This window comes from Magnolia sinica, chromosome 19 (assembly GCF_029962835.1).
Source record: "Magnolia sinica isolate HGM2019 chromosome 19, MsV1, whole genome shotgun sequence".
In the NCBI taxonomy this organism is placed as follows: Eukaryota; Viridiplantae; Streptophyta; class Magnoliopsida; order Magnoliales; family Magnoliaceae; genus Magnolia; species Magnolia sinica.
Genome location: NC_080591.1, coordinates 2417219 through 2430975, shown reverse-complemented (window position 1 = coordinate 2430975; position 13757 = coordinate 2417219). Strand labels below are relative to the sequence as shown.

The 13757-nt window shown below is 39.1% G+C and overlaps 1 protein-coding gene across 1 annotated transcript; it reads right to left on the bottom strand.

The window, feature by feature from the left end:
* Positions 1-3222: 3222 nt before the first annotated feature.
* On the bottom strand, positions 3223-6672 carry LOC131235250 (LRR receptor-like serine/threonine-protein kinase GSO1). Its single transcript, XM_058232390.1, has one exon. The coding sequence runs from the start codon at positions 6234-6236 to the stop codon at positions 3309-3311; it is 2928 nt and encodes a 975-aa protein (XP_058088373.1). The 5' UTR covers positions 6237-6672; the 3' UTR covers positions 3223-3308.
* Positions 6673-13757: the final 7085 nt, after the last annotated feature.

Sequence of the window (13757 nt, the reverse complement as noted above, 5' to 3'; positions counted from 1 at the left end):
TATAAGAAGATGAACTGATGCAACAAAGAAAACCAAACATATAGAAAATAAAAAAGATGTAGGTGGCTCAGTGTTATGTCTACTCTAAGAATGAATGCTTGTTAAAGACGCGAATTCTCACAAGAATTAAAGCCCCAATCCTTTTTTAGTCCCAAAAACTAGATAATTCCACCCATAAACAGTATTTATACCTCATATATGGAAATATCCAAAATACCCTATTTTTGTCCAGTTAGGTCTTCGGATCAGGTCTCATACCATTCGGGTCAGGGACTGGGACCTAACATTTTCTATCCACCATACAAAGCGAGAAATATTATATACAATTTAGATCATTGGAACATATATAATGCAAATTCAAAGGCCACAGTCCCTCACAATGTAATTTGGGATGTATTTGAACAAACTATCACATGTTCTTTTGAAAGCCAGTTTCGTATAACATTGGTTACAAAAATACTGTGGGGCCCACCGAGATGTCGTTGTGAGGTCCAATCATTTCATCATATCATGTTTGGATGTGAGCACAGAAATGAGGTTGATCCAAAAGTCAAATGGGCCACACTTAGAGAGTGTAGATGGGGATGCCCCCCAATTGAAACTTTCCTGAGGCTCACTGTGATGCTTATATCCCATCCAAACCATCCATAAGGTAAGACCCGCTAGGATGAAGTGAAAACAAAAATATCATCTTGATCCAAAATGTTGGTGGCCCCAGGAAGGTTTCAAAGGTAGGCATCCTTGTCCCCGCTCTTTCCTCTAGTGTGGCTCAATTGAGCTCTAGGTTTGTCTAATTTTTTAGCTTATGTCTTAAAATGAGTTCGCATAATGGATGGACAAAATAGATGTGACACAAACATTGTCATGGTGGGTCCCATAGAGAATTTTTGTTACACAGAATCCAGAATTTGACCATTGAGTTGTAAGAAAGCATGGTGAATCTTATGTGGAAGATGGTCTAATAAAAGGGAAGGTATGAAATTCAAATCTAGTTTTTCCGTGCTCGCGAGAGAAAGTGATGCAACTTTTGGTAAATCAAGAAGCACTATATCATACTTAATTTTTTCTCTTATATAGGTAAGTGTTATTTCAAGACAGAGAGCATTCTAGAGTTGTTTATTATTATTATTATAAATTTTTTATAATAAGTTTTGTATTTGTGAGTTGAGTGATTCCTCTCTTATTGGGTGAGTCATTCCCCAACCCCTTAGGTGAGTGAGCATCCAAGCTATTTTTTGTTGGGTGAGCGATTCTCCTGCCCCTTAAGTGAGTGAGTCCCTAAGCTAACCCTTATTGGGTGAGTGATTCCCCAACCTCTTAGGTGAGTGAATTCTCAAGTTATCTCATTTTCTTATTTTCATTTGGCTCATGTACTATTAATCTAGAATATAGTAATAAAGTTCTTCTTTCCTCCAGTTTATTGTGTTTCTTTGGGTTCCACATCAAGTGGTATTAGAGCAAATTCTGTTCTTAGATCAAGCTTGATTTCTTATAGTAAGATGAAAAAAAAAAATTGGCCAAATGGACGACTTTATTTCAAGATGTCTACATTCGCGAAGATATTGAAGAATTAAGGCATACTAATAACAATGTACAACACATGATGGAGGAGCTTTTGTGAAGTCTTCCCGCATAAGTCATTTATAAGTATTCCGATTTATGATCAAGATGTCCAAGAAATGTTTGATGAAATGATCAAACCAAATAAAGGTAATGAAACTACTTGAAATTTGATGATAATGAGCCGATTTATCATAAAGGTATGTATGAAGTGTTTAATGAAATGACCGAATCAAAGAAATGTGGAGTGAATAAAAGGCCACATGAAATTTGATAATAAGGAGCCAATTTATAACAAAAATAGACTATAAAGTGTATAATGAAATGACCGAACCAAATAAAGGTGGAATGAATAAAGACTATGAAATTTAATGATGATGAGCTAACTAATGATAAAGATACTCATAAAATGCTTGATGAAATGATTGGATCAAATATATGTAAAATTCTTATTATTTACAAAGTTCAGCCGCTTCTCGTGTTTTGCGTGAAAATAAGCTATATATCAACCCAAAAAAAATAAAATCATTCATGCTTGACAATGTAGTCCTTTTGGGCTATCTTATCTCATCCAAAAGCATTAAAGTATATGAAGAGAAAATTAAAACAAGTGTGAAGTAGCCCAGCCTAAAATCAATTACTGAAGTGCAATGCTTCCATGACTTGGTAACATTCCACCGATGGTCCGTGGGTACAGGGCAAAATACTAATACTAAATATCTCGTTTGATGAGAGAACAAACTCCAATATGAAGATATTTGGATCAATGATAAGGAGTTACGGGATATCAATAGAATAATGTGGAAAGGAATTACCAAACCGAACTCGAGGATGAGTTCTTTTAATAGGGAGAAGATTGATACAACCCTCAATACACAAAGAAGCACTATATTATACTTAAGCTTTTCCCTTATAGATGTAGTACTTACTCCATGAGGGAGGGCATTCTAGAGTTGTTCTCTATAAGTTTTTTTATATGTGAGTTGAGTGATTCATCTTTTATTGGGTGAGTGATTCCATAACCCCGGGCGAGTCCCAAGTTATCTCTTATTGGGTGAGTGATTCCCAACTTCTTGAGTGAGTGAATCTCCAAATCATCTCATTTTCTTATTTTCATTTGGCTCATGTACTCTTGATTCCAATTATAGCAATAAAGTTATTTTTTCCTCTTCTTTATTGCATTTTTTTTGGACTTAATTTCAACTTATTACTCTGCCCGAGTATGATTGTTGTTAGATATGCGGTGTAGATTGTACACGCCACATATAATAACTCAAATCAGAACCGACCAAGTTGTGGAATCCATTGTCCCCGTGTCATGGTCCCAAAATGAGATCGGGTGATCAATCTTATTCTCTGACTGGAGAACACTTAATTGCTAAAGAGGCATTCTCAGCAAGAAGTTAGTTTCATAATTTACAAAAGACAACCCCCCTAATCTAACTTCTGTTAAAAATCTAATGAGATAGCTTAATAAAAACCAGATTAATGAGGTAGCTTAATGAAAACCATTCTAATAAAGATATGGGGATATAATTTCTACAATAATTAGGCAGTGATTTGTAAAAATCCAAAAGAGGACTAACCTCTGTACAGCTTTGAAAAAAAAAAACCCCTCACAAGATGAAAAATCCCCTGACAGTTATGACAGTTAAGGCCATGGAATGAAATCTTCTCAAACTCACTTCACAAAACAGAAAAAAAGAACAGAAAAAAGCTAATCAAATGTAGTACATTGCAGAGATTTCCTACACTAATGTGTTTTCCATGCTATCCATTTCCATTTTCAGATGAAAAATGCATGTTGGTGTTGGCATCTGCTTCTCTGGCGAAGAAACGAAAGCCAAGGAATTCACTTTCCAATACTCACCATTTCTCTCATCTCCATAAACCCATTTCTCCTCTTCCTTCTTACGTTCAAATCCGCCGCTATCCGAGCTTGAAATGGATACCTTTCTCCAATTACACCAAATCCTAAGCATGATATAAAGCAGAACCATAACTATCACTGTCGAAGTAAACACGATCGCCACCATAATCCCAGCGACTGCAGTATTTGATAGCTTCTTTCTCTCCGAACCCAGTGATTGTATGCATGAATTCAATGGCAGACCACACAGTTTTTCATTGCCCAAGAAGGAGGTAAGTGGGAATTTTGACAGAGTCGGAGGAATTTGGCCATGGAGGAGATTGTTTGATAGGTTGAGCGCATGAAGGCTAGTTAGCTGTCCTAGTGATGGTGGAACTTCTCCTCGGAAGTCATTGAAAGAGAGGTTCAATCTCTCTAACTTCATTAGGTTCCCTAGAGCAGATGGGATTACTCCAGACAAGAGATTTTTGCCGAGATCAAGCATCTCTTGTAGCTCGGTGAGCTTTCCTAGCTCAGACGGGATTCCTCCTGTCAAGAAATTCTCCGACAGTCTCAACGTGTAGAGCTTCCTACAATGCTGGATTGTCGAAGGAATTTCGCCGGAGAGATTGTTTTTCTGCAGATTGAGTACATTCAAGGAAGTAAGATTTCCCATCTCTGGTGGGATTTTGCCTGAAAGATTGTTGTTGTGGAGAGAAAGCTTGAGTAGGCTTGAACAGCTCCCGACCTCAGCGGGCACTGTTCCATTGAAGTTATTGGATGACAGGTCGAGCTCTCCAAGAGCTCGTAGACTCCCTAACCATGAAGGAATCATGCCTGTTAATTGGTTTCTGTTGAGAAGGAGATGGGCCAGTTGCTTACAGTACGAGAACTCATCTGGTATTTCGCCCATGAGATTGTTGGAAGATAAATCAAGGAATGTGAGCTCTGTAAGTCGGCCTAATTCTACTGGGATGTTGCCGGCAAGAAGATTCTGCCCCAGACGGAGACGGGCCATCGTTCTTGATTCAGCGAGTGTTGAAGGGATCGGACCTGAGAAGCTGTTGTTAGTCAAGTCCAACAACCTCAGCGAGCTTGACCCGGTGAGAGGAGCGATGCTGCCGCTGAACATGTTGTGAGATAAATTGATGATTGTGAGATTTTTCAGGAGGAAGAGAGATTCTGGAAGCGTACCCGTGAGAGAATTGTTGTAGAGAGATAGGGTGGTTAGATCCGTCAGGAACCGGAAAGTCGGCGGCAATGCTCCTGACAGCCTGTTATCAGCCAAGGCCAAGACCTGAAGCTTCTTGCAGTAGCCCAAGCTTGGTGGGATTGGACCCGAGAAGTCATTCTGCCTCAAATCAAGGAAATCTAGATTCTTGAGCTTCCCCATCGTCGATGGGATGGAACCCTCGAAATGGTTTGCGAAGAGATCGATCCCAGTTAAGCTCGAGCAGTTTGTCAGCTCTCTTGGTATCGTCCCCGACATCTGGTTTTCATAAAGATCAACGATAGTTAACCTCTGTAGCTTTCCAATTTCTGCTGGAATTCTTCCTGCAAGGCTGTTGTGGAACAGTGCTAGATTCTTTAAATTGCTTAGGTTTCCAATCTCCAGCGGTATTGTCCCCGTAAAGCTGTTGTTATTAAGCCGAAGGTCGGTGAGCCTTTCTAGCCGGTCGATACCAGAAGGTATCGCTCCATTGAGACTGTTATTTTCAAGATCCAATGCTTGGAGCGAAGAGCATTTGAGTAGTTCTGATGGGAACCCACCGGAGATATTGTTTCCAGACAGAAACAGATTCTGCAAATTTGTTTCTCCGTCGCAGATGCTGGCCGGAATCCCACCTAACAGAAAATTCTCAGACAGGACTAGATACTTGAGATTCTTCATGTGGGAAGCAGAAAGATTGATCATCCCTGAAAGACTGTTCTTCGACAAGTCTAGGATTTCCAGCTGATTCAGTTGATTCAGCTCGGAGGGAATCCCACCAACCAATCGGTTCCCAAGCAAATTCAAGTATCTCAGATTGGACAGGTTCCCGACCTCGGTGGGAATCTCTCCAGAGAGTCTGTTTTCTGCCAAATTTAGAGTCTGCAAGAACTCCAGCTTTCCAAATGCCATCGGTATTCCTCCCTCGAGCGCGTTGCCAGCTGCTGAGAAATTCTGAAGCTCATGGCAGTCGCCAATTGCTTCTGGTATGTGGCCAGTGAGACTGTTCTTCTGCAAATTCAGTGATTTCAGATGCTTCAAATATCCGATTTCAATTGGGATACTTCCATTCAATTCGCAAGAAGCAAGACCCAAAATCTCTAAATCAGTGCAATTTGCAAGATACGGCGTAATTTCTCCTGATAGCCTGTTATTTCCAATCCGAAGAACTTCCAACTTTTCCAAAAGACCAATTTCAGAAGGAATCTTACCAGAGAGGAAATTCGAATACAGGAGCAGTTCTTCTAAATTCTTGAGACTTCCTAGCTCAGGCGGGATTGATCCAGTGAGAGAATTTGAAGATAAGTCCAGCTTCTGAAGAGCAACGAGGTGAGCAAAGTCAGGCGATATCGAACCGGACAATCCAGCTCCTGATAAATCCACACCCACAACGCGGGTCCAATCATTTGAACATTTCACTCCATACCATCTGCACATATCACTTTGCAAAGACCAACTTGCAAGAACTCCTTCAGAATCTGTAAGCTCCGATTTGATTCTCAGAAGCCAATAAGAATCTGTCGAGCTATCTCCAAATGTAGCAGTAAGTGAAATGCTTAGTACTGATAAAAACAGAACCAAACAGTACTTTTGAATCCCACCCATTTGAAGATTCATGTTCAGGGCCAGTGTTTGAGAAAATTCAGAAACTTTGGATTGAGAACTTACGGCGTTCAGTCTACCGGAGCTCGATTCTATACACGAATGAAAAACGAGAAGATGGGGCCCACATTCGATGTGTCTGGAAGCATATAAACCAGCTAAAGATCGACGAGAAGATCTTGAGAAAGGAATTTGAATTGAGAAACACAGTTCAAGACTGCTAAGATGATGAAAGCTTGGAGTTTAAATAGTGGTACTGAAGTAGGACTCCACCATTTAGTTTGTAGAGAGGAGACTTTATCCCCCTAGAATTTGTAGAAATGGCCCCTCTCACTAGCTATTCTAGATGTAGGAAGGATTTATTATTATTATTATTATTTAATTTTCAAGGGGTAATTATCAGGCATTTTTCAGGTTTGGGTAGCTTGTGAGATGGGGAAGAAAGTGGGGATAAGATGGTGAGTTGGGTATTCTGAAAGATGAACAAAAGTAGGGGTGACCCACTTGCAGGCATGGAGGAAAATTCATGAGGTGGGCCACTGCTACATGGCAATGTTTTATTTTTTAAGATTTTTGAAAGCTCTTTCCTTATCTTTTTCTGTGATCAGGAATTTGGAATGGAATGTGAGAGATTTCATTCCTTGAATTCTAGGTAGGATTGACTTCCAACACATTCATTGACAATGGGATGAAATTCCATCAACTGTTTGGACTGTTCATTTGAATTTGGTTTGTATGGATTGGGAATCTGTATAAATGTTAGTTCTGCATCCATTTGCATCATGTTAAGCTGTGGTGGAGTATTGAAGTTCTCTCACTTCACCATATCAGGCCTCCCATCAATTGAAATCAATAGAAGAAACCATCCAATCTGGTCGGCGGGCCAATAAGATCAACAGCTTGGATCGTCAAACCATGGACCCCACTTAGTATGCGAGAGGCCCAAGTCTCGTTGATCTGTACCATTCATTTGGTTTTCCTCATGAAAGAATCCTGCCCATTCGTTACGCGGGTCATCCCATTGGCTGGATTCCTTTTGACTACCCATTTAGAAGCAATCAAAGTTCTTTCCTTGTAGCATCATCCATCTATGGTGGGGCCCACCGAATGACAACTCATGCTAAAGGAAAAGGTGGGCCCACTGCACAAAATAGTGACCCCAAGTGAAAATTGATGGTAATTCCAGGTGACCATCATACACAACTTCAAAATAGAAACAATAGAAAATGGAAAATGGGTTCTATGCATAAAAAAGGGAGGGTCGGAATATCAATCTCCTTATTATATCTGCGTGAGATGAAATCAAGGGCCAGAATTCAAATCTCCTCTCCCTCAACCAAAACCCACCTAATACAAACTTTAAAAAAAAGAAGAAAACATAAGAACAAGAACTACTACAACCACTGTAACAAACTACCATTCCAAAAATAATAATAATAATAAATAAATAAATACCAATCTTTCAACATTCAAATGAATATCAGAAGAAAACACATGAGTCTTGATTATTGTCAACATGGGCCTCATTAGATTTCAGGTAAGAGAACATGGGCTTTGGCAGTATTATCTTGTGGCTAGATTCCTGTTAGAAAACGGCCCAAACAGATGGAGCCAAGTGGTCCATTCTCTTTGGATTTTGAAGAGACAAAACCCATTTTTCTTGAGAAAAACTTTGATACTCTGGCAGAGTGAGATGAATGATACTCAGCCACTTAGAAATTGAACACGTGGCATGCAAGTAATTAAATTTAAACCCATACAAATTATGATAAGTGACGTGGATGTGTCATGAAACATAAATTAACCTTAGTTGATGATCTGATTATTGGATTCGTGGATGCTCATCAGGACGGTCAAAAATGTAAAATATCCAATCTACAAACAAGTGTCTACAAATCAGAGGTTAGGATTGTTCAAGAAATCTGATCTTGGGCCTGTGAATTGTTAACAGTGGGGTCCACAATTTAGTCGGTTTATTTGAGTTAATTATGCCATGTGTATAATTTCTGAGGGCCTGCGTCGTACGGAGCCTGTGTATCATATAGCTCCTCGTTTAGCTTACTGTATGCTTTCAGTGCCGCATTTCATTCTCTTTATATTTTTCCTTCGTTTAAAGGCATTTGAAGCACAGGCAATAAGGGTCTGGATGAAAACTGGAGGAGAAAAGGTCCCATCATGGTCCCAATACAAGGAAACACGAGCTAGTGCTACAAGTGCTTCTTTGCCTTTTTCTTTTTATGGGAGATACTCCCATATATGTTTGGTTTTTCACCATTTTGAAATTGCCAGGTGGCTTATCCTCCTCACGTGTGGCACTGATGCACGGCTATCAAGACCGTCCAAATTGTGGGTCCCCTTGTGGATGTATAAAATAAAACCATACTGATCAAGTAATCCTAACCATTCAAATGGATGGTTAAAAGCAAAATATTGAGTGGTACTGTTTCGATGGGAAGAGTCAGATGGATGATATTATCCTCTGAGTGTTTTTTTTTTCCTGTTATTCTCCATCTACGAGTCAGAGATTTCGACGGTTTGGATTTTCTTAGAACTACGACGTGTGTACGTTTGAATAAAAACCACCATTTTCAAAATGGATATAAACTAATACGGGAGACTTCCTCACATACAAACAAGCAAACGCATAGGCATGCATGGGAACGCGGATTACCATTTCCACCATGAGTAGCTACTGCCTGTTGGACGGTGTTCTGTGGGTCCCACTAGATGTTTGTGTTTTATCAATTCCGTCCATCTATTTTTTCAGATTATTTTAGGGCTTGAGCCCAAAAATGAGTCATATCAAAACATCAGGTGGACTACACCACATGAAACAGTGGTGATTAAACGCCCACCATTAAAGCACAGGCAAGCAAAGGTGTAAATGATCACGGTCCCACCATAATATACATATTTTATATCCACACCGTCCATCCGATTTTTCAGCTCATTTTAGGGCATGGACACCAAAAATGAAATAGATCCGAAGCTCAAATGGACCACAACTGGAAACAGCGGAAAAATGACACCCACCTCGAACCTTCCCAGGGCCCACCGTAATGTTTATTTGCCATCCAATCTTTTGATAAGAATATCAGTTTGATCCAAAACTTTTGTGGCGTGGGCATTCAATCACCACTTATTCTTATGGTGTGGTCCACTTGAGATTTTGATCTGCTACATTTTTCGTCTCATGCCCTAAGATGAGCTTAAAAACCCGATAGACAGCTTGGATAAAACACATACATCATAGTGCCCCACAGCGCCTAACACCACCCAGCTTGGTGTTGTGGGCATCAGCCAACTCGCTTCCATGTTTTATTATACATCATGCTGACTCATCCTCGTCACATTGGCAGCAGTATAGGACTACCGGGACCATTCATAATGTGGACCATGTCCTCTCTAAAATTGTACTGACCAAGTGATGTAGAGCGGGTCACTGGCAATTTCATGGTCAAGATGGATCAGGAAAGGCCTGGTCGACGACAGAAGTGATCTAGATCATCGGACTTTAGATCGAGCATATCTCACAGTCCAGGATGAGTCATCGGGCGTAAAATATATGGCTTCCAGAATAAGTTATCAGGCGTAAAATATATGATTTTAGGGTAGAACGAACTACGTTAGCTAAGCGAAGATAGGCAACCAAAGGCCTTGATGAGGAGTAGTCTCTCTAGCGAAGGCTCGTTGCATATCTTCTTATAACTTTTATATATTGAATTATCAGTAATCGCATGAATCGCTATGGTTTGTCAAGCCCTTCACAGAGGATGAGCTGCATCTGGTAATTCAAAGAGATAAACTTGAGGAATAAATAGATTGGCCATTAGATTCACTGAACATAGCACCCACCAATCATCGGCCTAGACAATCTTAAAATCGGATTGCTAATATTATCTTCTCGGTGTAAATTTTCTGTTGTTCTCAACCCACAGGGCAGTGATTTGGACATTTTAGATTACCGTACAACTATGCCACATTTCTAATGGAAGAGTCACTGCCAATTTTCAGATGGATGGTGCTAAACTAACATAGGAGTCTCCCTCCACCATGCTTGTCTGCCAAAAACCCCGTTCATATGACGAGTCCCATCAGGACGATGGGAAAATCATTATCAACCTTCTACAAAACTATTTATATATGCCTGATTTAACCTTATTAGATTTAGTGGCTTAAATAATGCCACGTGGTAGCGAGATCTCGATAAAATAGCATAAGATTTTTTTGATTGCTTTAAGGATGGAATTTGATTAGAGTTCAAAAAGAGATGAGTAGTCTGAAAAGGATAAGTTCAGCTGGCTGCTATCATGGGATGTGTGTCATGCTCATGTGGCAGAATCGACCACCATAATAGCTTTATAACAGACAATGAAGATTTACTGAAATATGATCATGTTTAGTGAGAAATTTGACTAATATTGCACTATAACATTGCATAGAAGAAACCCTTATGACCGATCCTACTTAAAAAGTTATGAAGCAACGTAACAACAATATCAAGTTAGCTGATTTATATAGCACATAACCTACATTCGAGCAAATGAGTAGATATATAATAACTAGTTACACGTGGCATTATGAGAAGAACTCTTAGTTGCATAATTAGAGCAACATGTGCGCAACCCATTTCCAACCCACAATAAATGATTAAAACACTTGGTTTTGTATAAAAAGCCACAATTGTTTATGGGCCTAAACAATTATTTCCACATCGACAAACGTGAGGAGTGGCTTCGAAGATCTTTCTTCAGCTATCGCCTAAAATTTTTATAAATAGAAAGACCATCGAAGAGCTTCAAGTCCTCGCAAGCCCAGCACAACACAATACAATTCTACAACACAATGATGCTTATCGTAATTTAGCTTAGCTTAGCTTAATGTAATCTTGTCCGTCTACACTACTATTGGACTGGCTTTAACTTATGAGTAGTGTAATTCAGCTCATCTACACTACTACATTGGACTAACTTAATTCGCTTAGGAGTAGTATAATTCTATTCTTCTACACTGGTGTTATTGGAATAAGGAAGGCCTTTTCTTTTTATTTTCAGTGTAATTATCTTCATATGTGCAAGTCGCTAGATTAGGAAGACTTTAGGTTTAAGACCTCACCATTTATACCATAATCAGTGGATCACCAAGGTTATCTCTGTTTTGTAAGAATTTATCATATTTTATTAATGCAATTTTATTTCTTCTATTCTTACGCTATTTTAATTTATCAATATCCATTATCCTAGTGAGAAAAAGCTGATTCAGACGAAAGGCAAAAAAACTTATTAAAATGACAAACTCTTCCCTTCACAAACCACATGATCTCTTTCACGAGTTGCCCAATAGGTAACCAAACTACTCAATTTTCAATTATAGATGACTGCTTATGATCTTACTATCTATCTTGGTGCTCAGGGTCAAAAGCATACAATTCAGATTGAGCAATATTAAGCTTTGACATGCCCCGCATCACGTATGTATGCTGACGACGGAATTTCAAGCCAAAAAAAAACTTAAGTGAGATCGAAATATCCTTGAACGATATTTGGCCAAAACTCAATTTCTCCTGTGGTGTGGCCCCCATCAGTTTCTTATGGGCTTAATTTTTTGGATCAAGTTCTAGGCTAATAGATGCAAATGATAGACGAAGTGGATTTCACAAACACATATCAGTGTGACCCCTCCGGTACAACCTGCTCCGTACTAGAAAAGCTCCGTGGGCACTACCAATATACATCTATTTTGCTGGATCAATTTAAGACATGAGCCCTAAAATGAGGTAGATCCAAAGCTCAAGGGAACCACACCACTGAAAATAGTCGGGATTAAACACCTACTGTTGAAAACTTCTTCGGAGCCGCATATGATATTTTTGTTTTTCTTTCATTCATATTTATAACTTTATGAACATGTTAGTTGGCAAATAAACAGTGTGGTGAGTCCTAGAAAGGTTTCAACCATACACATCATTATCCCCACTGCTTCTTATGATGTGGTCCACTTGAGCTTTGGATCTACTTCATTTTTTGGGTCATGCCCTAAAATGAACCCACAAATATATATATATATATATATATATATATATATATATATATATATATATATATATATATATTCTATCCACAATGGGACCCACAACTTGGATGGTCTAACGTCAGTGCCACATGCCAAAAGGATGAGTCACCACAATTTTCAAATGGTGTTTATCTGCCATGTGAGTCCAGCTCTCCATTCTTCTTGAAGTTGTCATTAGGAGAAGTCAAAGGGATAATGCTACAATTCTACTTAATGTGACCTTTTTGTCTTAATCATCTATTTTAGAGAGAGAAAAGTTTAATGGTCCACACAAACAAAATACCACCTGCTCTGCAATTTAGAATGAAAGAAGTCAATAATAGGGAAATTTATGATTTTTATAAGAGAGAGAGAGGACTATAAATAAATGCAAAAGGCCAAAGGAGAAGGTAGATAAATAGATATCAATGGATGCTGAGATTATTAAAAAGGGTTCATGTTCTTGAGGAGTTTACATGATAGTCTGTTAGACTATGGTGGATCATACTGATGGAGACACCTAATCTTACACATAAAATCTACATTAAACAATCCTGACCGTCCAAATAATGGGTTTCATTGTGGATGGGACGTGTACCAAAAACCACACTGATAGGTTTATCTTAAATTCCTGATGTGCAGCTACCAAATGGACGGTGGAAAAGAAAATCAATCAACAATTCCAATTTGATGGAAAAATATCCAGTTAGTGTCATCCAATCAACAAGATTTTCGCGTTATATCCCATCCATCGAGTTTCCAACAATTGGGACGGTCTGGATTATGGCACATGTACGGTGAATTGTGTCCATACGATCCACTAGTGCAATAAATCTGATAATTCCTTTGTTGTTAAGGGTTGTTTTCTCAAATTTTATTTTATTTACCTTTTCCACTGTTATTGTATTTTTCTTCTGATAAAATAACAATGGAATGATGGGGTCTGCTAACTCCACATGCGTGTGAGAGCTCCTGCTATGCACATGCAGACACACAAGCCGTGGAAGAGTACCTATGGTTGATCAGAACTTTCCATCAGGTGGGTTACACTGTTTAGATCTTTTAGACGAAAAAACAGCCCATTTCATACATCAGGTGGGCCACATCATACAAAATAAATGAACAGCTAGAAATTTTTGTTTTTAACCGTCTAGTTCACTTTCTACATTGTGGCTCACCTGAAGAGTGAAACGGCCTGAAATTTTTAAGGTAATAGATCTAATAATTATTTTCAACTGGATGGGAAGCTCAGATCTTGCACACGTTCCGCATGTGTGGCTTCATGTGGATATGGTGAAATGAGGTGCATCCAGAAGTTCTGATCTCTCTCTCTCTCTCCCTACACACACGCACCCACACCACACACACTCATACCAAGGTTTTGGTCTCTACCCTTAATCAACTAGATGGTAAGCTCAGATCTTTCACACGTGTCACATGTTGGCACGTGTGGCTTCATGTGAATATGGTGAAATGGGGTGCATC

Bases quoted from the DNA above. Each gene is read 5' to 3' on its own strand.
- LOC131235250 (XM_058232390.1), bottom strand. From the start codon at position 6,236: ATGAATCTTCAAATGGGTGGGATTCAAAAGTACTGTTTGGTTCTGTTT.